This window comes from Dipteris shenzhenensis, chromosome 2, assembly GCF_047967505.1.
Source record: "Dipteris shenzhenensis isolate YYH24624 ecotype China chromosome 2, Dip_SZ_1.0, whole genome shotgun sequence".
Lineage (NCBI taxonomy): Eukaryota > Viridiplantae > Streptophyta > Polypodiopsida > Gleicheniales > Dipteridaceae > Dipteris > Dipteris shenzhenensis.
In genome coordinates this window covers 28,749,752-28,775,290 of record NC_141597.1, presented here as the reverse complement: position 1 = coordinate 28,775,290, position 25,539 = coordinate 28,749,752, and the positions used below count along the sequence as shown (strand labels likewise).

General features: G+C 44.3%; 1 protein-coding gene across 2 annotated transcripts in view; it reads right to left on the bottom strand.

The window, feature by feature from the left end:
• The window catches only part of EMB1345 (Transducin/WD40 repeat-like superfamily protein), a 43,455-nt gene extending 18,214 nt beyond the window's left edge, over window positions 1-25,241 (bottom strand). For both annotated transcript variants that reach the window (XM_087394873.1, XM_087394880.1), the window contains exons 1-4: window positions 24,962-25,241; window positions 24,313-24,459; window positions 24,001-24,219; window positions 14,178-14,242 (exon numbers count right to left, since the gene is read on the bottom strand). In XM_087394873.1, coding sequence (XP_087250999.1) covers window positions 14,178-14,242; window positions 24,001-24,219; window positions 24,313-24,459; window positions 24,962-25,192 — 662 coding nt within the window. In that variant the 5' untranslated portion in view covers window positions 25,193-25,241. The remainder of the gene's footprint in view (window positions 1-14,177; window positions 14,243-24,000; window positions 24,220-24,312; window positions 24,460-24,961) is intronic.
• Between the last annotated feature and the right edge of the window lie 298 nt (window positions 25,242-25,539).

Sequence of the window (25,539 nt, the reverse complement as noted above, 5' to 3'; positions counted from 1 at the left end):
CGGAAAGGGGAAAAACCAAGGCAAATAATCGTGAAGTTTCAAGACACTCAATCTCGCCTCAAAGTACTTAACCACAAACATCACTTGAAGGGACACTCCATCTGGATTAATGAGGACCTTACACAGATCCAATATGCCCAAAAGCTCAAGGCGTTGGAAAAAATCAGAAAAGCAAAAAAGGAAGGTAAACATGCATACATGAAAGACGGTAAGGCTGTCATTACAGGAAAAATCAAAGGGAGGGAAACAAGCATCAGGACTCGAGACCCTCAGGATCAAAGTATGGAACTTAGGAGGATGGACTATCGACAAAGTCATTACATTCGAAGAGGATATAGCTGAGACAGACATACTTGTAATTTTGGAGACATGGGAGCATGAAGGGAACACATCCCCAAGAATTAACGGATTCATAAAAACATCAATCTGGAATGCAAAAACACACATAGGAGGACGAGGATTTGGTGGGATAGCATGCTACATAAGAATAGTGTGGTAAAAAACAGTCAAGGTTGCAAAGGAAGACCCATACAAACAATACATGTGGCTGGATATCACGGCAAAGGAGGGAAATATCAAAATGGCAGCGTGTTATTTTGCACCACCACTATCACCTATCTACAAAAACAATAGCAACATATCCCGAGAAGACCCCCTCATGCACTTAGGGGATGATATAGCCAGGTTTTCTAAAGAGAGTACAATTATTCTAGCAGGAGACTTCAATGCACGAATAGGATCAATGCAGGGCATCATAACAACTGAGGGAAGAGACCCAATATGGATGGATGAAATAGAAGAAGATAATGAAGAAAGAAGAGGTTGGAAAAGGACATCAAGTGATGCCGGGGAAATCACTCATATGGGAAGACAACTCCTCACATTGTGTGGGTGCTTTGGACTGGGGATGTGTGACAGTAGGAAATGGAAAATAGTGTGGCTGTACATCAATAGATTTCAGCCTGACATAGTGGCATTACAAGAACATAACCAACATGTCTATGCATGAAAGACAAGACACTACTGTGGCTATGACATTTTCTATGCTGGAGAGCACTCTTTCTCAGGGGTGGTCATTTTAATCAAACATGAGCTTCAACCAGTTATTGCTTTAAATGACAACAAAGGCAGATGGCTTGTTCTTCAATGCATTATTCGACGAGAGGTGTTTGAATTTGCCTCTGTTTATGCACCTCAATCCTCTAGAGAAAGAACTGAAATTTGGGATGCCATGCAACAATATCCATGGAGATATCATGCCTTTATATGTGGGGATTTCAATAATGCTCCTCAACAGGGTGACAATACCTCTAGACATACTCATATGTTAACCCCTGAAAGGCATGCATGGTCTAAATTACTGATGCATCTGGATTTGGTGGACCTTTGGAAGGAATTGCAGCCTTTGTCCCCTGGATACACATTCCAACATAATGCTCTTTCTTCTTATCAAGCACGTCTGGATCGATGGTATAGTGTAGCTCCGCAACAAAATGGGGATTTTACATGCAAAATGTGGATTGACTATGCCTTTGTGCATTCCGATCATGCACCTCTATGGTTGCGGTTATCCTTTCATGATATGCCAGATGATAGATTGCCACAAAGGCGACATCTGATCGTGAACAATAGCTACTTGCAACATGCTGCTTTCAAGGCCATGGTTACTGAAGCATCTCATTCTCTGTCTTCTCGCAGCCATATTCATATTGACGATGCCTGGGATTCTTTTGTTTCCAAAATGCAAGTTGTGATAAGAGGTTATGGCAAGTCTTACATGAAGACTCTGAGGGAAACTATTGCTCAGGCCAAACTTACTTGTCAGGATCTCACTGAACTCAGCCATCTTCCTTCGTTGTCCCTGCATGAGCAAACAACACTATGCCAGGCCAGACATTGTCTTCAACTCAATGATCACAAAAAACTAGCTAAATGGGAGACTAGAGTCAGACAAAGAGCCTTTACAGATAAAGGCTGCTCTTCCAAAGAAATTTTCAAAAGCTTGCATCAGAGGAGATTAAAAACAGAAATTTGCAGGGTGCTTATGCTTGATGGATCATGGACCACCTCGCGGTCACAGCTTGCTTCTGTTTGTGTGCATCATTTCTCTCAGCAATTTGGTTCTGCAGTTCCTCCCTCACAGCAAGCTTTGGTTGCACGAAATTTACTGTTGCAGCATGTTTCTCCTATTATTTCCACTACTCAAGCTTTAGAATTGGAGGAACCTTTTACTGAGAAGGAACTGTCAGATGCAATCAAATCTTGCGGCAGATGGAAATATCCAGGATGGGATGGTCTTACAGTTGAGTTTTTTCTAGAATATTGGCCTCTTTTGAAGCATACATTGTTGCATATGGTGAATGCTGCATGGCAAAATCAGAAAATGCCAGACACATGGAAGAGAGGTATTGTTAAACTCCTTCCAAAAAAACAAATTTGCGAATCTTTGGCAGACTGGAGACCTATCACCCTTATGCCAATCATTTACAAAGTCACTACAAAAATGATTGTCGATCGGCTAAAGGGGTTTTTACATGATGGGTTGCATCCTGCCCAATATGGCTTTGTTCCGCGTAGGCATATCACAGATAACATTGCTAATGCCTATGTTGCAATTGAATATGCCAAATACTCGCAGCAAGATGTTTTATTATTGCAAGTTGATATTGCTAAAGCCTTTGATACTGTTAAGTGGGATTCAAGATAGTAAAGCTGCCTACATACTTTCAAGGGATATTTCTACATCCTAGACTCTTGACTGTTCTATTAGGCAAGGATGTCCCCTAAGTGCTTTACTTTTTGCCATAGCCACTCATCCAATGCTTCAATATCTGGACCACCTTTTGGACACTGACCAGTTGCATGGTTTGGAGATTGCTGGCAGTCACAGCATGATTGCTCAAGCATATGCTGATGATTCATTCTTTACCCCAAAAAATACTCGGAGTGATCTGTCCATGATTATGCAGGCTCTTTCTACATATGGATTGGCTGCTGGTCTTCAGGTAAATTTTCAGAAATCAAAATTGTTGCCATTGCATGAATAGGAATGGCACAGTCTTCTGTGGCCTGGGGAAATTGTCCCCGCTTCTCCTATCCTCTAGGTTGGGAACTCACCCGTTCCCAACAAATTGATTGGGTGTTGACAAAGTTGAGGGCAAAACTTGAATATTAGAAGCTTACAACTTGGCCACTACATGTTCGTTTGCGAATCGCACAATCCATTTTGATAGCATACATACAATTTTATCTGCCTCTCATTATGTTCACTAAGGCAGAGCTGAATTCCTTTATGTCAGCTATCATGGAAATTTTCTGGTGTGCAAAAAATGGCAAGAAAAGTCTCAGATTACTCTCTATGCATCGTCTCTGTTCTCCAAAGATGCACGGGGGTCTGAACATTCTCAATATTCACATGCATTTACTTGCTCACAGAGAAAAAATGATGTTGCAGTTTATGCAAGGAGATCAGCCGTGGGCTTTCATGATCCGCTCTCTCTTATTACATATTCATACTTCTGCCTTCTCTTATTACATATTCATACTTCTGCCTTTGGGCATTGGCAGCCTACTCAGTGGGATTTCATATTTGGCTCTATCCAAGGCAAGATCAGAGGCTGCCCTTTTGTTTCTCGCATGCTTCTTGACTGGAAACATATCTTATCCCACTTGGAATGGCATGGCCGAGACTCTTTGTCGGAAAACTCTTTGAGGGCTGAGAATATTTATTGGTCTAAAGTATTCCACCCTTCTTTGGCCATTCAAGAACCAAGACGTTCTTACTTTCTCTCCTTTAAAGGCATTACATCTGTGGCGGATGTACTTCAGGATGAGGGCACACTTTTATCTTTTTCTATGGCTGCCAGCAAATATGGTTTGGGAGCTCATTATCGTCCTGTATGGCATAGGATTTCAGCAATGCTTCAACCGTTTTTGCCGGTACCTCGCTTGGAACTTCAGAATAGGCTTGAGGATTGGATTTTACACTCTTTCTCTTCTTCAGCCCGTCCCTTGAAGTTCTCACATATCACAGTGCCATCACTGTATAAAGTGCTATTACTTCCGCCTTGGATTTCTGACAGAGCAAATACCGTTTGGCATATGGATCGCCCACTAAAGTGGTGGAGAAAAAGGCTGCGTATCCTTTGGCATTACAAAGCCCCTCTTCGACAACAGCTTTTCCTTTGGCGAGTCCTGCTTGGCATTTTTCCATCTGGCCAGCTACTTGCACACAGACATATTGCTCCGGCTGTTTGTCACAGATGCTTACATCCTACTGAATCTGTACTTCACATCTTTTGGTTCTGTCCACATACTTGTGCCTTCATCGCTCTCATCCGACAGAGGCTTCGAGCGAGATTTCCTACTGTTACTTTTGGCAGGCTTTTCTGGTTGTTTGGTTTTCATCCAGCGAGACAGGGTTTTGATTTATTTTTTATATGGGTACGCTACTGGGCACTATGGACTTTATGGATGGACAGAAATCATAGAGTCTTTGGTGATCCCCTTTTTTCATCCTTTATTTTTTTCAAACGATCTCTGCAACAATCATTCTATGATTGTGTTCAGACTCGTTTGATTGATCAGGATGTGTATATAGCTTATACTGAGATCTTAAGTTGAGTAATAGTTCCATTTTCGAAGTAACTATGAATGTAATTATTTTACAGCAATAAAAGATTTCTTCTCACAAAAAAAAAAAGTGGGTGCTTTGGGCTACAAATATGCAATGGCACAACAAATTTTCAAAACAAAAAAGGGTACACATGCAAAACAGCTCAAGGTTCCAGTGTAGTTGATTATGTGATCACAAAGTCACATGTAAAACACACGATTGAGTACATCAAGATTGAAGATGAATCTCTCGAGTCAGACCACAGAGCAATGTCTATAGGCATAATGGGAACAAGCAATGCTGTGAAAAAAAAATACAAAAAATAATTGCACATCCCAAGCTAAGAATGGACTACAAAAAAGCACATATTTATGAAAAGGAGATCGACGCAGGCCCTCAACATGTCAAGAAATGAGCAAATGCATAACAGATATGCTGCTGTCAACAGCACAAAAATGTTTCTCTAAAAGCAAGGGGAGACGTGCGGGGATGGCATGTAATCATTGGTTCGACCAGGACTGCAAGGACGCAAATAGAGCCTGGAAAACAGTAAATGCTACAGAGAAGGAGGACAAAGCTTGAACATACAGTCAGATAGTCAGACACAAAAAGAGGATATATCTCAAGACCAAACAGCTCGAGAGCTTTGAGGAGCTGAAACAAAATCCCAGAAAGTTTTTTCAGAAACTACATGGCAACAAACCTCAAGAGAGGAAAGCACAATGGGAAGACATGAACGATTTGTCCAAAGCCTCTATGAAAAAGAAGGGGAAGAAAAGATCAACCACAACTATATTGTCAAAGCAACATATGAAATCATAGCGGAAGAAGACATGGGAAATGGTCTGAAAAAGCTAGCTAATGGGAAAGCTCCGGATACACAAGGGCTAGTAGCAGAGATGTTAACATGGGGAGGGGTGAAAACAAAGAAAATGCTTACGAGGCTTATAAACATGTCTCTAGAGGAAGGATTTCCACTAGATTGGCAGATAAGCAGAATTGTACCGATCCATAAAGGGGGAGATAGCAAGATGGCAAAGAATTATCAGACAATCATGGTAAGCAGCCTAATGGCCAAAGTTATATGGCACGATCCTTGAGCAGAAAATCAGCAAATGGTCGGAAGAACAAGGAGTGAGGGCGCCATCCCACGCAGGGTTCCGCCCCAAGCAATCAACGGTAGCTTTCAAGAAAGCCTTCGACACTGTGCCGCAAAGAGGCTATGGGAAAGATTGGAAAATCTTAAAGTCGCTCGAGAACTCCTAGAAACCACATACCAACTCTATGAGAAGGTTCTAGCTGAGTTAGCACAGCCGCTAGTAGATGGATCATGCTCCAAGGGGAAAGCTGTAATAAGGAGTGACATAGGGGTTAAACAAGGCTGCCCCCTATCACCAACACTATTCGGACTTTTTATCGATGAATTGGAACAGTGGATGAGAATACACAGCAAAGAAGGTGTTCAAATTGCGGGGTACGCTTTGTTAATGCTTATCTATGCAGACGATGTGGTATTCATTGCGAAGAACAAGGAGAGTCTGCAAGCACATCTAGATGCACTAAGAGAGTTTTGCAAACACTTAGGAATGCAGGTCAATATAGACAAGTTGAAGGTAATGGTCATTGGGACACGTAACAAACAAGTGGATGTCACATTTGGAGGGGAATTCTCTGGGCGTAGTCAATTCATATAAATATCTAGGGCTGGATTTCACCACCAACTATAAATGGAATGCATGCGTGGAAAGGAGGATTTTGGGAGGTCTAAAAGCCCTACATAGCTTCCAAAATAAATGTAGGAAGTCGCACCTGTGGAATTGGGAAATGAGAAAATTTATGTACACCATGCTTGTGCAGATAGTAATCCTTTACGGATGCCCCGCTTGGGCACCTGGGCTATCTAGGATTCACTAGGAAAGAATAGAAACTTTACATAAACGATTCCTAATAGGGGAGTTAGGGATTAAGTCACAAACACCCTACCCCATCCTGCTGGCCGAAACAGGTATGATACCTCCAGAAGGAGAAGCATTGTGTCAATTCATGACTTACCTCAACAAAGTTGAGAAGATGGACACCAACAAGATACCACACAAAGCGATGGAAGCTACAAAAACCACAGGTTGGTATAGAGAGGGGTTGAAGCGTATGGAATCATGGGGTATAAAAACCGCTGATATACCAGAAGATGCATGTGAAATAAGAGAGATTGTGACACAAAAAATGATACAGAAACTATGGCAAAACCCAAGAACAAAAATGCAGTTTTATAAGCAAGGAGTTAACTCGATGGACAGCTATGGCATGCAGAAATATCTCGGGAAGACATATCAACGTTTAAAAGACATCTAATCTGCAAAATCAGAACTAGTTCACATGATCTCGAGGTAGAGAGGGGTAGATGGACAAGACCCAAGGTCCCCAAAGAGGAAAGAATCTGCAAAATCTGCCCCACAGGAGAGGTAGAAAACGAGCAGCATGTGCTCATGAGATGTAGAGCATATGTGCATATCAGAGAAGGCTATGGGGTAAGTGAAGATCTAAAAAATCTGCTGGAACTGCCAGCCAAAAAGCTAGGAAGCTACTTCAAAGAGATTTTGGAACATCCCAACAAGGTACTGGTATTAGCTCACAAGCTAGCCCAACAAGTACTCACTACATGACAAGTCTGTAAGATTTTTCTCTCACTAAATGTAAGGGATTACTATTAGTTAATAGTGACCACCAGTCCCATAGATCATGAAGGGTCCCACGCGGACTTTAATACAATCAAATCATATCATATTATATCATCTCTCTCTCTCTCTCTCTCTCTCTCTCTCTCTCTCTCTGTGTATGTGTGTGTAGAGTATGGGCCCTACCTAGATGGAGACTACCTAGATTGGCACTAGACTTATCTCAACAGCTAGCTGAGCGCAGGGACAACAAAGCCTGGTATTCACGCATCTCCAAATGGTTTCGGTCTTAGGGCATTCAGATGGATCGCCTCCCCCCCTTCCAATACAGTTTGGACTCCCCATCCCTTCAAATCCCAAGCGATGAGATCAACAGTATCATACGGTTGGACCTACTTCAGTTTTACACATCACGGGCTTGGGGAGGAGACCAGGAGTTCCCCACCAAGTTCTAGTTTTACCCGGACCAATTCCTTAGGGTATCAGAGTATGGACTGATCATCAGGTCTCAGTATCTAACAGAGTCTCCTTGTGTCGCCGCATCTCCATCAAAAAGAGGACAACAGATTCCTGATCATTAGAAGTGGATCAAACTGCCTCTCCTAAAAGAAGCAATGATAGCGCCCTTGGATCTCATAGTAAGCAAGGCAAACAGTGAACACATAGGAAGTGCTCCTCTGTGTCCACTGCTGCCAGTGTACATAGTCTACAAGTCCACTGCTTTCTAGGTATACTTGTAGCTCTCCCTGCCTCAATCCTCAACTAGTGAGAAGAGACCCGCTAAATCCTCAGCGCATGGATAACCCGTCTATCCTCCACATCAGATCAGACAGTAGGAGAAGATAGCACCACATGGCACTGATCGGGCACAGAGACACATCACTGATTTTTATGCCTTTGAGTCAGCCCCGGGGCACATTGGAGTAGAGGATGAGGAGATAGCCAACATGAGAGCAACATGAATCAACGGGCAAAGACGACGTAGAGCAGGTACCACAAAGGGTGGTCAGAGCACACACGATAGAGGTTTAGCCCATCGTTGCTCTACTCAAAGAAGACCAACCGACCTGAGGTGTCACCCTTGATGTCGCCCACCGCATACAGAGATCTCGGAGACCACGCCCCCCCGCCACGACGAGAGACAACCCGACAGCTACAAATACATGACATCTTTGCTTCTTATCTGAGAGATACCACGACTCCCGGATATGTCCTTGGAGCGTTCCGCTACCTACTGGAACCTCTTGAGAGCCTCAGGGAGTGTGTTTCTTTTTCAAGATTTGAGTTTTTTAAATCATTAGCTTAGCATAGCACTTAGCAAGGGCCTTAGCGAGCCCTTCTATTGTTTAATATGTTCATCCCCCGCCACATGATGCCGTCCACACACACCATATATGACATCCAGTTTAATCACAGCCTTTCCCCCGACAGCACATCTTTCTACCCTACTCATAGATCTCGAGGATGTTCCGCTCCTCAAAGATGAGCAGCTCTAATCACCTCCTCCCTCCCTAAGGCTGCCTTGCACACTTCTGCATACAGCACCCGCTACACTCGCCTCTTGGCTCAGCCCCCTGCAATAGCTTGTATGATGATGAGTGTACGGCGTTACACCGTCAACTCAAACTCCAAACTAGCATCATCTTCCAAGCGAGATGGAGATCATACGGAAGTATCATTGTCTTGTCTGCCCCTGGAAAAAATAGGCTTTTGTTCACCAGAACAAGGAGGAGTTTCTTAGTATCCTATTAAGCAACAACTCCAAGGACTTCTGGTGAAAGCCTCTCGAGCCACGAGCACCCTCTCCTCTCACCAACACCAAAATTTGGCACTCTTATGCACTCGCACTATATGACAATCGTAACTAGTTGCCACCTAACCTCTCATATCTAGCCCGCCCCACCTCCTATGCATTGTTCACCACCGATGACAAAAGAGACACACTCTGAAACAACATAACGGCCGAGCCAAAGATGATGAGGGACTAAGTACTGAATACATTGCATATGAAATAAGGATCTTAAAAGCTTTGTAACAAAGTGATCTACACCGGATTTCCCCACACTTGGACCTTAACACCATTGGTCCCATTCCAAGGCAAGGAACTCCATGAACCAAGAAAACTACAAGACCATTATGATTGGGTGTTTCATGTCCACGATCTATGCCTCAATGCTCGATACAAAGGTTCTCCTGTTTGCGGAGTACCAGGGACTCAAAGCTTGTGGATAAGCAAGTTTCCGTGCCTAGATCGCATCCTCACATAGTGAGGTGTCATTGAGGAGGCTAGAGCATGGAGACAGAGGGTTTAATGTTGCTTTGCGGATTTCCGCAAGGCTGTTAAGAAAATGTCGAGAGCTCACCTCATTGACAAGCTTGAGACCTTCATCAAGACATAAAGAGAGGCAAGCTTTATCTCTCACCGGCTCCTTGAGTTAAATTCTCCTCTATGCACACGATGTGATCTTACTCTCCTCTATGCATTCGACGTGATATTACTCTCCTCTTCAACTAAGGGCTCCAGCAGCTGCCAACACTTAAATGCACTCCATAATTTCTGCAAGACACATGATCTGAAGGTCAATCTTAAGTCCAAGGCATAAAGATGGCATTGTCATCACAGACCTTGAAGAAGATTCTCATCAAAAGCCACCAAGAAGATGGCCATCAGGGGCCACGAAGACAAACAGTTGGCAAGTGAACCCTTGTACTGTCTAGAAGGTTGCCTTGGTGTACGATGGCAAACTTCATGACGTGATAGACGTGTTGTCTATGGTATTATCTTATTTCCGTGTTGTTTTTAAGGTGCATGTTATCAGTTCTCTTAAAACTTACAGATATTCCTTGAAGGCGTTACTTTCTTTTATGTTCGTCACTTTTTTTGCGTTCTATTTGTCTATTACACCACAGTAGTACAAAGACAACTGGTTGCATTAAGTAGTATGAAGATGCACCGTTGCACCACAATAGTACAAAGACGCACGTGGTGTAGTGTGTCCACCTCACAGTAGTGACCTTTCGCCTCAAGGTAATACATCCAAAAGAGTACAAACCCCCAGCTCTAACTATTGATTAAAAAGATGCCTCTATTGGAGCAAGATTGATGCAAGAAGCACCTCCAATAGATTATGAGAACAAAAAGCTGTAAAAATGCTCAGTTAAAATACAGCAATTATGAGAACGAATAGATGCCTGTAGTACAAGCTCGTAAGTTGTGGAAACATTATCTTTATGGTGTGGAATTTTCAAGGTTTTCCTCTGTTCAGATCAAGTACGCAAATTGTCTTCAATCATTTGGACAGCCAATACCAGAATAGGAAAACTTGGTGCTTGATGCATTGAGTAGAAGACCCGAGTATAAATGTTGTTTTGGTAATCCAAGAGAATAGTTTGAGCAGCAAATATGAGAGAAGCTCGTGCCTCAAATGAGGATTATTATGTCATAACTCAAAGAATACCGCAATGCATAACCGAAGGGCTTGATGTTTACTTCGTCATTGATGAATAACTTGTGTACCCAAATGTCATCAAGCTCTTGTCATGAGTGAACTATATTCGAAAAACTCAAAGAACTATTGAAAATGTGGAGAGACATTTTCATTGGCCTAACTTCAGGAGGGATGTCATAACTTTTGGACTTTGGTAGAAACTCTAGACTTTTACAACCCTTACTCATACCTTCAAAAAGATGGGAATATAAAACGATGGATTGTGTCTCGATTCCCTAAGAGTGGTTCATGTCACCAAATACTCATTATTCTCGATCGCCTTAGTAAACAAGCTCACTTTATTCCCTGAAAGAAGGATACATTAGCTCCTGAAATGGTTAAACGCTTCATTCAAAATATCTTTAGACTCCATGGCTCACCTACATCCAGTACTCCCTTCATTCAAAATATCTTTAGACTCCATGGCTCACCTACATCCAGTACTCCCATAATGATTCTAGATTTTTGAGCCAGTTTTAAACACACACACACACACACACACACATATATAAATGTACCTTTGTTAGACAGCCTTATTTGAGAACCTTGGTACCAAGCTTCAGTTTTCCACTGCTTTTCAACCTAAAATGTGAAGCAGCCAATAAATACATAATTAGCATGCTTAGAGCCGTTGTGCATAATCAGCCTCAGCTGTGGTCCCAATATCTTCCTTGACTAGAGTTTGCCTACATCAATACCACGAATTCATCTACCAAAAAAGCTCCATGTGAGATCATAACTCTTCCCGTACCAGCCACACACTTTGGGGATAGGGTGCTTGCTTTGAGTTTAGGTGGTCATCTCCTCGTTTGTGAGCCCCCAAATGAGAAGAGGATGGGGGAGGTGCAACAGCATAGGTTAGATGGCATGTGGGCAGTAAGAGAATCTGCCACAAGAGCACATCTAACAGAAAATGCTAGGCTACCGCATGGGCAGCAAGTACAACATGCACAGCATGAAATCAGGGCTGCCACATGGGCAGCAGTCAGGCTGCCAGGTGAGCAGCATAAGGCAATACCTGGCTGCTTGGAGAGCATCTGGTGGACAAAAGTTGTACGGAACTGAGGCGTCGTCAGCAGGGTGTTTGGAGCATTTGATGCAGGTGTACAAGCCTGGAAAGGTTCTGGAACAGATGTGACTGGTGCTGGAGCAGGTACCCAGCAGACAGGTGCTCCTGGAGAAGTCTGCACAGAAGGTACAAAGTCTGGAACAGACCTGCCATCCTGCTTGACACTCTGCATGGCTACAGCAGCAGATATTTTAGGAGAAAACACAATCATCTGCAACAGAATTGGGCAGATACAGGAGGAAATTAGGGCAGATCCAGTCGGTCCAGATCTGCTGAATCTGGTCAGGATTCTCACAGACCCAGTCGGCTGGTTGGCTGGGTTTCCAGCCTATAAAAGGAGCCCCTCCAGGGCTCATTCTTTAGTTCAGTTTGGATTCAGATTTGGGAAAAGTCAGCCTGCCTCAAGGGGACAACCAGGGACGGTGCAGCAAGGGAGGTGGCTGTTTGCAGCAATAAGAGATCTCAGAAGTCTAAATCGAGGGGCTGCCTTCACAGCAAAAAAAGAAGACGGAACCAGGCGACCTGTGCCTCAGTTTGGGCTGCTTTCACAGCAGCAGGGAGGTCAAGGATCCACAACAAACACGGCCTTAGGATTGGCTGTCTAGAGAAGCCGTAGGGAGGCATGATTGCAGGGCACATCTTACAAGGCCCGCATGAGCTCTAGGAGAGCAATGCAGGCCAAGTGTTTTGGAGGTGCCAAGGGAGTTGGAGAACAATCTTTTGAGTGTGCAGGGGTCCACATCTAGTCAGCACTCTGCTGATAGAGCCTAGAGAGTGGCACAATGAACACCTCTTTTGTATATGATTTGGTCCACATTGAACAGATATATTTTGCTGGTTGTACATCTCTCTCATGTATTGTCCTTTATGGGCTCTCTCTCTGTGTTTGAGCTTCTGCTGTGTGTATCTGCAAGGTTATCATCTGTATGAACCTTGACAAGCTCTATGCGCTTGTCCTCAAGTACCTCCCTGATGAAATGGTACTTGACCTCAATGTTTTTGGTCTTTGCATGAAAGATCGGATTCTGTGCTAGCTGAATAGCACTCATAGAATCACTATGCAATGTCGGTACACCTGTATGAATCCCCAAATCTCCCACTAGCCGATCAAGCCATATAGCCTCCTTGCAACCCTCTGTGGCTGCAACATACTTAGCCTCTGTGGTAGACAAAGCAACGCACTTCTGTGCACAAGACATCCACGACACTGCACCACCTACAAAGTTGAACACATAACCAGAAGGGGATCTCCTACTATCCACATGCCCTACATAGTCTGAATCTATGTACCCAAGTACATGCATGTCTCCTCTACCAAAGCAGATGCACATCTCCTTGGTACCCTTCATGTACCTCATGATGCACTTAACTGCCTCCCAATGCCTCTTTCCTAGATTAGCCATATATCGGCTAACAACTCCCGCTGCAAATGCAATGTCTGGTCTAGTAGCTATCATAGCATACATAAGAAGACCTCTCCTACTATCATTTCTAAGACTTGCTGCTGATAAATTTGCTCAAAATGTGTCACAGGTACTAGGACAGGTTAAATTACGTATAGAGCAAGCTCAAAGATAGTATAAGAAGGCTGTTGATAAGGAGATCTGAATTTCAGAAAGAAGATTGGGCTTTGTTAGACTGAACTGCTTGTATGGTAAACATTTATTATATTGGCCAATTTATAATCGATAAAGAATGCATGCATATGCATTAGGCACCTAGGGGATATTGAAAGTACTACATGGGGGCGCATATGGGTCCAAGAGCCCTTAGTCTAGCCTTACATGGCTTAAAACAGGTTGTAATGGGGATAAACACCTCTTCCCTAAGGGGTACCAACCGAATGGAGCATATGTCTTGTAACCATCCATGCAAGCATTCATGCATCTCTTTTGCCACGCATACACTCATGCTGCTATCCTATCGCTCGTAATTCGTAACAAAATAAATATCATAACAGCAGCTCTTACTCATTGGAGGACCTATCCCACATCGATCTGCATAAAGTGTACAATCTCTAAAATTTCCTGCGAGTATTTATTTTGGAAAGATGCCAGCCCAAACCATTGAGATTTTACTCCCTCCATATAGGTGTCAATAATACTCAGAGAATATCAACATAGAAGAGGTTACCCCACCGAATCTAACCACCAACAGAGAGGCAAAGAAGCAGCCAGCTTTCAAAAGGTGAGTTAGTATTGATCCCACAAGATTACCGTCAAATGTATACACAAGCAGCTTGAACTAAAAAATAAAGCCATACCTTAGTGAAAAAGAAGATAAAATTACCAGTCAAACAATAATATCTCAAATAACCCATCATATGTTACCTGCCAGGGTTGCCAAGTGTTTGAACACAACCCCAGTCCTCCGTGTCGCTATCTTCAGCCCAAACCTGCAAATGATTGCTCCTTTAGATTTAGCCCCCTTAAAAAAGCAAAAAAAAAAAGGTTTTAAATTAAAATGTCAAGATTTGACCAATGCACGCAGCACAATTCTAAACTGAAGTGTCTCAACACATGGACAGGTAGGATAGATGCACACAGAATGCTAATCATTGGCTACAATGGATTCATCAAACTGAAAATGCAGTAACTACTGCAAAATGCACAACAAACCCAATACATAGCAAAGCCTTACACGAGGAGGTCAGTAGTGTCAGAGAATAAGGGTCAACAGACTATTTAAGGCCCCATTGGAGGCACATAGGCTACTGTTCACCCTGTTTATGGTCAGAAATGGTGCAGGAATGAGGGGAATTATAGAAACCCAATGTCTACACTCATCACTCAGTCTACAGACATGTCAGCCAATCCACAGACATGTCAGCCCAACCCTAACAGGGTCAGCTGAGGCAGACTGGCAGTCAGCCAGTTCCAAGGGGCTTTCAGCCCGATAAAAGGACCGAGCACACTTTCATCCAAAGTGCACACTTGCAGGCAGCAGCAGGAGGGCTCCATAAGTGCCGCGAAGAAACTAGAGGAGATAGCTAAGGTGCAGCAGTAAGGTGCACAGATTCCAACCAGTAATCCAGCCTCTAGATGTGCATCCAAGCACAAGAGGAGGAGGATCAAAGGCAGCAGCAGGGTGCAAGCAAGGAACTAGTGGAAGATGCAGCCCTTAGCCATCGTCAAAAGCTCAACTGGTATCCGTTCCAGCAATAGTGGGCAGGACCTCACTGTCCACAATGTGTTTTGTGCGTTCCACTTTTGTATCTACTTTTATTTCCTATCTTTGGACATTCTAATTCAGTTATTGGTTGCTTTGTCTTGCTGTCTATTCTACATCTGAGCGTGGTTTACATTCACATGTATGTGTGCACATCCCAAGTAGGCTCAGTTTTCTCAGGTGTGATCTCGTGGATGATAGATTTTCTGATGTGTGTTCTAACATGGTGCCAAAAGTCATGATGTGAGCTAGAGGTGCATGATTACATATTTTGACATGTGAGGGCGACGCCACCTAGTGGCTTCTCATAGAAGCTGGGGCTTCAAATTGCAACAAACACATGCACACTAACACAATGTGTTCCAATCAGAATACAAACTACAATTGAATGAACTATTACTGAAACCCTTTTCATAGAAATGTTCATCATATCAAACACAAGGTGCTTCTTCAAGTCCATAGAAAGCTATTCATTACTTGCAGACCTTCTTTTCCTTCTTTTTAACCTCAAAATCATGTCACTGGTCCATGTAAACCTCCTCAATCAAATCACTGTTAAGAAAAAGATTCACATCCATCTGATAAAGAGGCCAGCCACAATGAGGGCATAACCCCCTTGCAACCCACCTTCAGGCTTCTTGCTACTTGGGATTGTCCTTGGCATCCTCATCGCTTTCTGAATCATATATATCTTTAGTAGTGGTCATTAAAGCATGACTCGCATTGAGCCTATCAAGTGCCGTACAAACCCTAGTAGACCTTCCTCACTTGTTGAGGGGTAATCAATAACTTGACCTTCTTTGATGGTTTCATAATACCATCTAGGTATGATGCTTGACTCAAGCTTTATCCTCACCTATTGTGAAGTATAGCCAGTATCTCTCTCCATATCCCTGCTACTGATGATCTTTCAAATTCCGAATCCTTTAGGCCTTGTGATTATCACTATAGCCAAAGAAATCATTTAAACTGACTTATTTTCCATATTCATTCTGTTGGCATCGAGAATAAGCCATGCAATCAAATACCCTTACATGGCCTATTTTAGGTTTACACCTGTAAACGGAACCTTATGAGTTTATTTAAAACGGTTTTCATAGCACTCTGATTATGGAGGTATGCATGGCTCTACTAATTGCTTTATTCCACAAGTAGTTAGGTACAAGCTCCTTTTCTCACCTAGAGTATGGTTCATACACACCGTTTTGTTGGGGGGGATGAGAAATAGAGAGCCATCTTCCAATCCCTTGTCTTAATAACATTCAATAGATTCTGTAGACTTATATTTACACCCTTTATCCCATCTGAGAACCTTTACCCACTTGCCAGCCAGTATTCCTTTAAGTATTTTAAGGTCACAAATTACTCCTTCAGAAAGTACACCTGTCTTCCTTAAATAATCGTCTACGATGTTACGATGTCCATATATAACCTTACCTCCTGCTGATTTGACATTCAACAGACCACACAGGTCGGCTTTCTTTAGAAACTTTTCTCAACCATGCTTTCCCATGATACATCCTTTACAGATCATCCTCTCCTGACAAAGATGAGGTAGGCCACTTACAAAGCCTTTTCTATTCAAAAGGACTAGGCTTCGCATGTTCAGGCGACCAACCCTTTCATGCCACATAATTTTTTCCCTATTGAGTTGAGAGATATAGGTGTTAGAAAATACCCAACAGAGGGTACACGCAGCGGAAATAATGCCCACGAGCTCACACAGTGTGCGGTGTGGGTGTGGAATCACAAACTTCTTTACTTATATGCATTCAATAGGTGTGCACACTCATCAATAGACAATGAACCAAACTAGATAGAGAAACCACCAAATAATATATTTCCGTCCACAACAATGGACACAATACAAGAGAGACAGATCCAGAGTCCCACCAATGGTGTGGTCCTCTGATCTTACCACAAAGTCCTTCTCCTATCTGCTGGCTATCTCTAGACTAGAGTCCGCGTGCTCCACCTCGAGCTAGGTAGACTTTCCGTCCAGAATGATCCTCTCCACCTTGCTGTCTGGAAACCAGTCTAGGTGGGCAGCTTCCTGGCTAAGTCTGCAGCCCTGCTAGCACCTCTCTATCCTCCTGAATGTAGGCCCAAAGGGTGGCTACCTGCTGCTCCTTTCTGCTCTGGATCTGCTGCTGCAAGTGATAATGAAATGAGGCCTGAATGGCCTCCTTATATAGGCCCCAAGGGGGGGCTGATAAAAACCGACTCAGTCTGTACAAAAACCGACTCAGTCTGTACAAAAACCGACCCAGTCTGTATGAAAACCGACCCCACAGTTCCCCATTTATGGGACTGTGGGCTGCCCTTTTGGGGCACTCATTACAAGGGCCCTTGGCCCATCTTTCAAGGGCAGATGCCCTATAAATACAGGGTCCAGCCCCCCCCGAAATCTACTGCAGACAATGTGCCTCCTGTCTAGATCCATCGCAATCTGTCCCAGCCTGTCTTGCTTCTGCTCCGGGCTTGTTCCAGCTCTAAGGCTCCTGCCTGAGCTCCGTACGCCAGCCGTACAGCAGGCTTCTGTATTCTGCCATCCTTCCGTACTTTCCTGGCCCTCTATCCTCAACATAACAGTCCTAGATGTGCTGCCCACATGACAGCCATGATGCTGTCTATGTGGCAGCCCCTTTCTCTCTTTTTCTGTTGGGTTCTTCCGTAGGTCTCCCTCCCCCATGCTCTCCTCATATGGGGGCTTACAGATGGGGAGGTGACCTTTCCAACACCCCCTCTCACCGACACATCTCAGCCCAATGCCAACACGTCGATGAAGATGCTCCAGTAACTCCCTGGTCGTAGTCCTCTGGAACCTTTCGGTGTCGAAATCTTTTCCTGGCTTTTCATCCAGTGGCTCCTGCTCCACCAGGTCCGGTTCTGCTTCCGCACACCATCCTGGTACACAGGTCCATCTCTGGTAGCACCTCCTGGTACCACCTTCTTCAGTCGCATTCCCGGCTCTGAACTCGAGCAATCCAGCCGTCACGATCTTCCAGTCGTCCCCCTCATAATGAGTGAACAACCTGGAGTCTTCCAGGCACCATGCTCTGAGGGTCTGTTTCAACCCGTCCTTCCTTTGGCAAGGTCTGTAACCAATGAATATTTCTAGATAGCCTGGACCATGAACTCTAGCTGAGTTCTCAAGCAGATACTCTTCTGGCTTCAGTACTCTTTGTCCACCACCTTCTAGCAATCTGCGTCCGAGATTTGAAGAAGCACCAATACTTCCCCTTCTGCCTTCGAAGAAGGCCAATTCCTTCCAATCTCTTATAACCTGAGACAAATGAAGAGCAGAATCTCCCCACAGCATGCTATAAAGGCTCAAATGCAGAATATCAAATACATACCAGACTGTTGTACTGCTTGAATGTTCGCTCTGAAAGCAAACCCTGTACCTCAATGAGGCACCTGCCAAGATCCTGTGTAATCCTGTACTGTCCCCTTCTGAAGTCCAGCATTCATCTGACCATGAGACCCTAGGGCTTTCCATGGAATCCACCCTCGTGTCAGTGTCAACAGCTACACACCTGGAAGGTACCAAGCACTCCATATTGTCCTTCACCTTCACAAAGGCATCTGACTCCTCGTCAACCCAACTCTCTATGTCAGACATCCTTACTGTGATTTCAGGATCAACATACCTGACCTCGGTAACACTCGGTGATGTCACCAGGAACAATTCTTCGATTACCACATTAGCTTTGGCCTTTCCCTCTGAATCTGGGTCAGACTCCTGTTTGTTTTTCAGATCCGCCTTTTTCTTCCTGCAGTCCTTTGCAAAATGTCCGGGCGTATCACAATAGAAACACTTCTTTTTGTGCTTCCTCTTCGAAGTCCCCTCGTCATCAGAGTCATCTTTATTGGACTTGCCACTGTTAGGCTTGCCCTTTCCCTTACCTGCGGAATCCTTCACCAGCATCGCCTTGTCATCTTTGTCCTCGTTGTAGAGCTTCTCCCGAGCTTCCTCCTGTAGCAGTAATGGACACAAGTCCTCAAATGTCAGAGGTTTGGTCCTCTGTCCTGCTGTCACAGCTGTAACAAAGCTCTTGAAACTCCGAGGCAATCTCCTCAGTACCATCAAGGCTAGATGACATGAGTCCGTCTTCTGACCAATTGCTGCTAACTGATCCCGCACCACCTTGACCTTCGTCAAATGGCTATGTACCGTATCGCCTTCTTCCATATCAAGATTGTAGAGTTGATGCTGAAGAAGCACGATCCGGGAGGTATTATCTGTCTCGTACAGATCCTTCACGGTGGCCCACGCCTCTACTGACGTCTCGGCCAGCTGGATATGCGGAAGAACAGAGTCCGCCGTAGTCCCTATGATTATTGCCAGGACATGGGCATCTCTTTCTTCCCAAGCTTCAAGCTCTTCTCTGTCTACTGCCATGAGTACCTTCCCTTTACTGTCCACCATGTCTTCCGGCTTCGACTCCTAGGAGGAAGGGATAGCAGGGGCTGAAGAGGCTGTCGACATTTCTGCTGTATATACCACTCAGCAAAGTCAACCAAACTCAAATTCAGTAAACCAGAACTCTGAACGCACCTGACTGAACCTGAGTCACCCTCCTTCTCGCAAGGGCACAATCCTCCAGTCGTGGAAGTCGATTCCCTAGAGCTTCTGAATCAGGGTCGTCCTTCAGCAAGGTCCCTGCCTTTAGGCTCCCACACCTGTGAGCCTCCTACTTGGGCTCTGATACCATGTTAGAAAATACCCAACAGAGGGTACACGCAGCGGAAATAATGCCCAGGAGCTCACACAGTGTGCGGTGTGGGTGTGGAATCACAAACTTCTTTACTTATATGCATTCAATAGGTGTGCAGACTCATCAATAGACAATGAACCAAACTAGATAGAGAAACCACCAAATAATATATTTCCGTCCACAACAATGGACACAATACAAGAGAGACAGATCCAGAGTCCCACCAATGGTGTGGTCCTCTGATCTTACCACAAAGTCCTCCTATCTGCTGGCTATCTCTAGACTAGAGTCCGCGTGCTCCACCTCGAGCGTAAGTAGACTTTCCGTCCAGAATGATCCTCTCCACCTTGCTGTCTGGAAACCAGTCTAGGTGGGCAGCTTCCTGGCTAAGTCTGCAGCCCTGCTAGCACCTCTCTATCCTCCTGAATGTAGGCCCAGAGGGTGGCTACCTGCTGCTCCTTTCTGCTCTGGATCTGCTGCTGCAAGTGATAATGAAATGAGGCCTGAATGGCCTCCTTATATAGGCCCCAAGGTGGGGCTGATAAAAACCGACTCAGTCTGTACAAAAACCGACCCAATCTGTATGAAAACCGACCCCACAGTTCCCCATTTATGGGACTGTGGGCTGCCCTTTTGGGGCACTCATTACAAGGGCCCTTGGCCCATCTTTCAAGGGCAGATGCCCTATAAATACAGGGTCCAGCCCCCCCCAAAATCTACTGCAGACAATGTGCCTCCTGTCTAGATCCATCGCAATCTGTCCCAGCCTGTCTTGCTTCTGCTCCGGGCTTGTTCCAGCTCTAAGGCCCCTGCCTGAGCTCCGTACGCCAGCCGTACAGCAGGCTTCTGTATTCTGCCATCCTTCCGTACTTTCCTGGCCCTCTATCCTGCACATAACAGTCCTAGATGTGCTGCCCACATGACAGCCATGATGCTGTCTATGTGGCAGCCCCTTTCTCTCTTTTTCTGTTGGGTTCTGCCCTAGGTCTCCCTCCCCCATGCTCTCCTCATATGGGGGCTTACAGATGGGGAGGTGACCTTTCCAACAATAGGCATTAAAATCTAGAATAGATTATGTTAGCTTATACAAGCATTCAACTCTTTGGGCTATGACTTTGATGGTGGAGTGTAGGTTCTCAACTCTCCATCTATGACCCCCTAAATGAGGAGAGCATGGGAGAGGGGGGGAGATAGGGAGATCTCAGTAAGGCCACATGGATCTCCACGGGATGGGAAGGAAATTGTCTGCCATGTGGGCAGTAAGTACAGCATCAACAGCATGAAAACAGGCCTGCCACATGGTCAGCATTTAGCTGCCATGTGGGCAGCATACAGAATTCTACCTGGCTGACAAAGGAGGATGCAATCCACAGCAAGGATCTGGGCAGACAGCGGGAGCTGGTCGGAGCAGGTCGGGTGGGCAGATCAGCAGATCAGGTCGCATGAATATTGTATGCACATGTTGGAACTGCAACGTGGATCAAAAGCAGGTCAGGAGCAGCGTCTAACACAGGCGGTTGGATCTGGCTGGGGGAAGATGCAAGTGTACATATGGACTGCAAATTTCAAGATCAGAATGAAGAAGACTGTTATATGACTTCCAAAACCACAGGAGGATGGCACTTAGGAAGTGTGTTGTGCTTGTTGCAATAGCAAGCAATAACATGATGATATTCATCTACGATTTATTCTTTTATGATTTCAGCAAGATGTTATGGAATGTTTGGTTCTCAACAAGAAGAGACCCGCCAGACAGCCAGACGGGGTACCTTCAAACCAAAGGCATGAAATGCCTTGTGCATGATGAATGAGAGAGTGGATGATGTGGACTTCCTGGACGACGGTTATCAAAGAAGCCTTCACAATGTTGGAAATAATGTATTATTGTATTTAGAGGTTGAGTTAGTGTTAGCACGTGTGATTTGACCCTAGTTGGATGCCACCCTAAGGTTTTGCCATGTTAGACAGCCCTTGTACTCTCATTCTCCCTGTTGGACTCTTGAGTTTCGCTTACTTCCTCCATCTCTACCGCTTCCAAGCTCCCATTTTGGTCACATTTGGTATTAGATCCACGTTACCATTCACTCCCACCACATTCCACCTGCTTCTGCAATATTTCTGACAGCCTCTCCTGTTTTGAAACCTGTTTTTGACCTCAAGCCACCTGCTAGGGCAGGCGCCTAGTAAGGTAACTATCTATTTGTGCCTTCTAGAGACCTGCTGGAGCTGATGTTGAAAATGGACTATTCTCTGCTCAGTTTGGAGCTGGTGTACCTGTTTCTTCAACACTCAACTGCTCCAGCCTCATTTAGGACCTGTTTCGGAGCAGTTTTGAGCTGTTGGAGCAGCATCGTTGCTGTTTTGGTACTGTTTCAGCAGCCACTGTTAGTGCAAACCTAAAACAGCCATTTTCATACCTGTTTTGATGTTTTTTGAAGCAAGCTTTTGGCTGTTCTACACTTCCTGAATTGCTGCAGCAGAAATCGCCATTTTTGGAGGAGTTTTGATACTATTTCAGCCCCTATAAAGGTTGGAAAATCTCTATCTTTGCTCAGGCTGAGAAAACCATTGTCTGGAGCACTTTTGGTGCTACCATTCGGTCACATTTGAAGAGCATTAGCTATTTTACATTGGAGAGTTTCGGGACTGTTCAACCAGTCAAATTTTGCTGTCCAAATTAGTAAGCATTTTGTTTAATTAGCTTACAGCCCATTGTTTTTGGGGCTTTTGGAGCAAGACTCCTTTTGGTAGCTTGACCTCGTGTGACAACACATTTCACTGCAGGTTTTGGCAGTTCAGGAAAGATCTTTGACATGCATCCTCAAGCCAAGCATTGGCTTTTGTGCGACAGATTTGACTCGGATGTACATGCAAGCTATTGAAGTACCCGCAAGCAATCAACACGTGGCTAACTGTTTAAATAGTCCATTTTCAGGCTGCATTTGCCTAGCCAAGTATGTATTGGCTCGTGGGAAAATATTCTCTTGTGATTGCAGTATAATTCACAGCACGCCAACTTTTGGGACTGTTTGTGCATTCATTTTGAATATGGCACAGAATCAAAATCAAAGACAACATTGGTGTGCTGTAAAGCGGGTTTTCAGATATTTGCAAGGTACTAAGTCTCTTGGACTGTTCTATGCCAAGGGGGTGACTTTGACTTGCATGCTTTCGGTGATGCAGATTGGGCTGGGCTGGTTAACATGACACTAGCTATTCCACTAGTGAAAATTGTTTCTTTATTGGCAGTTCATGGTTGAACGAGAAATGGTCCATTGTGGCAACCTCATCTTGTGAAGCTGAGTATAGGTCAGCTTTCACAACTACAATTGAATGTGTATGGCTCAAGAGATTGATGGTAGATCTTCGTGGTGGGTTGCCGCCATTTACTCCTATACACACTAACTATGAGTACTATTGCAGTGCCATGAAATCCTGTGTTTCAGGCACATACGGAACACATTGAGATCCATTATCATTATGTTAGAGAGAGATTACATGCAGGAGAAATCAATTTGATCTACTATCCTACACAAGAGAACAATGGAGATCTTTTCACCAAGGCCCTCCCAAAGAAAAGTCTAGAGCTTTCCGCAAAGCTTTGGCCTCAATTCCATTTGGTGATTGAGATTAAACTTGTACTGTACTTCAATTGTCACATCATTGGATAAATGAAAGAAAGCCTTTCCATTCTGTTTTCATTTGAGTATCATTTCCTCTCACCCTAGCCGACTACTTAATGAAGTAATTTTCTTGAAAAAAATAAATAAATAAAGGCTGTACTTCGATTGTCACATCATTGGATTATGTTTTCATTTGAGTATCATTTCCTCTCACCCTAGCCGACTCTCTTTCTCTCTCTCCCTCATCACCATGTTTCTTTCAACTATAGTTAGACGTTGAGTTAGTGTTAGCACATGTGGTTTAACCCTAGTTGGGTGCCACCATAGGGTCTCATATTCCTCACGCTCATAGAATCCATCTACTTTTCAGCACCCATGCAATATGAACAAATAAGTTCCTTGCATAGGTTATTTGAAAGGTTTCCTCTCTCTTCATTTGTTAAAGGACCTAGGTTTTCTGCATCATCTTTTCCATGAGATTTTGTTCTTTAACCTCCCACAGCATGAAGAAATGTTGCATTCAACATGCACAAACAAAAGGCGTTCTCCAAAGAACTACAGCTGCGCATTACCACACAGAAATAATGCTTATGAATACCTAAAAGCTACCATACAGAAGCACACAAAGGCCTGAAGCTTACCTTTATAGAATTGTCGTAACTGGCCGAAACCAATATATCTTGAAATGGGTGCCATAGCACCATTTTTACATCCTGTGTGTGGCCATGCAACACTGACGCACACTCGAATTCATTTCCAGGCTGTATTTCCCAAATCCAAACGGACTTGTCTCGTCCGCACGTGGCTAATAACGTTCCCGACGAGTTCCAGGATACACTTTTGACTTCATTTTCATGACCCTGAAATCACACAGTCGATATTTGCATTTAAATACTAAATGATCTACAATCGGAAGTTTCCCATCTTGACTCTTAACACAATGCATTCCTCACCTCGAGTGAAGCAACACATTCGAATTCCCCACCCACGTTTTCCCAAACAGCTGTTGTACCATCAAAACTGGCGGTGGCAAGCAATCTTCCATCTGGTGACCAATCACATGACCTTACTGTGCGCTTATGCATCTCCTCCAAAACTGCCTAAAGCCAAGCATACCACAAATTATGTTAAAGCTTTATGCGGACGTGTAAGATTCGTGCAGGGCATTCTGATTGCAAAAGCCAACAAACCTGCATTCCAATATACAAGTCGCCTTGGCAGCAACTATACAGATTTTATCCACGAAGGTTGCCACCTTTCGTAGAATAAGACTTTTAAAAAACTCAGTATAATTATGTGGAAGGGATGATTCTCGAGTTCAGTTGTCTTTTTCTACTGTCCAATCCATGAGGCAATTGAGAATTGACAAGAGCTCTTAAACTTGGATTGTATTGACTTCGTCATTCCATGCTTGTCGCGACGAAAAGTTCTATGCCCAAGCATGTGATGCGTTGATCTTAACGCTTCAACTGGTGTCAAAAATTTCATTAAGTGGGTCTCCTGAGAGACTGCTGTTTTTACCAGCAACAAGAGGACACAAAACATATATTGAGCAAAAGTCCATGTAAGAGAAGTGCATTTGAGTGTCGAAGAGAAACCCACCACACAATTCCATGATGGAAAGCAAGGATCTTGTGAGGGACCGTGTTCCCATATCCTGACCGTTTTGTCGCCGCTACAAGACGCGAGCATCGCAGGCCTCCCGCCAGACCCACGGGCAGGGTTCCAAGCCACGCTCCATACTCTGTCGCTATGCCCTTCCAGCTCTTGAACCAGACGGATATCCAAATCCTGATCCTGGAGAAGCAATCTATCAACGCCCATGTCGCCCATACGGAATGAAGCTTTGACAAGTTTTAGTTGATGTTCCTTTTTTGAATCAAAGTACGAGAGTGCCTCCCCAAATTCTAGTGCCCAATTACTTTTGGGGCTGAGGTGGTCCAATCCGGGGCGAGGTGCCACATGTCAAAGCGCAATCGGCCCCACGAATCTTGCCGCCTAAACAACCGTAGGTGGGTAGGCGTTTGGACGAGGATTTCTTCTCCAGCCAAATTAAATGTGCGTAACGTTAGTGGGGTTTGAACACAGGACCACTATGCCACATAGTCAATTGCGTCACTGCTAGACCATGGCAGAAGCCTTATCGAGGCTTGGACGAACGTGGTCTTGGCAATGTGTAA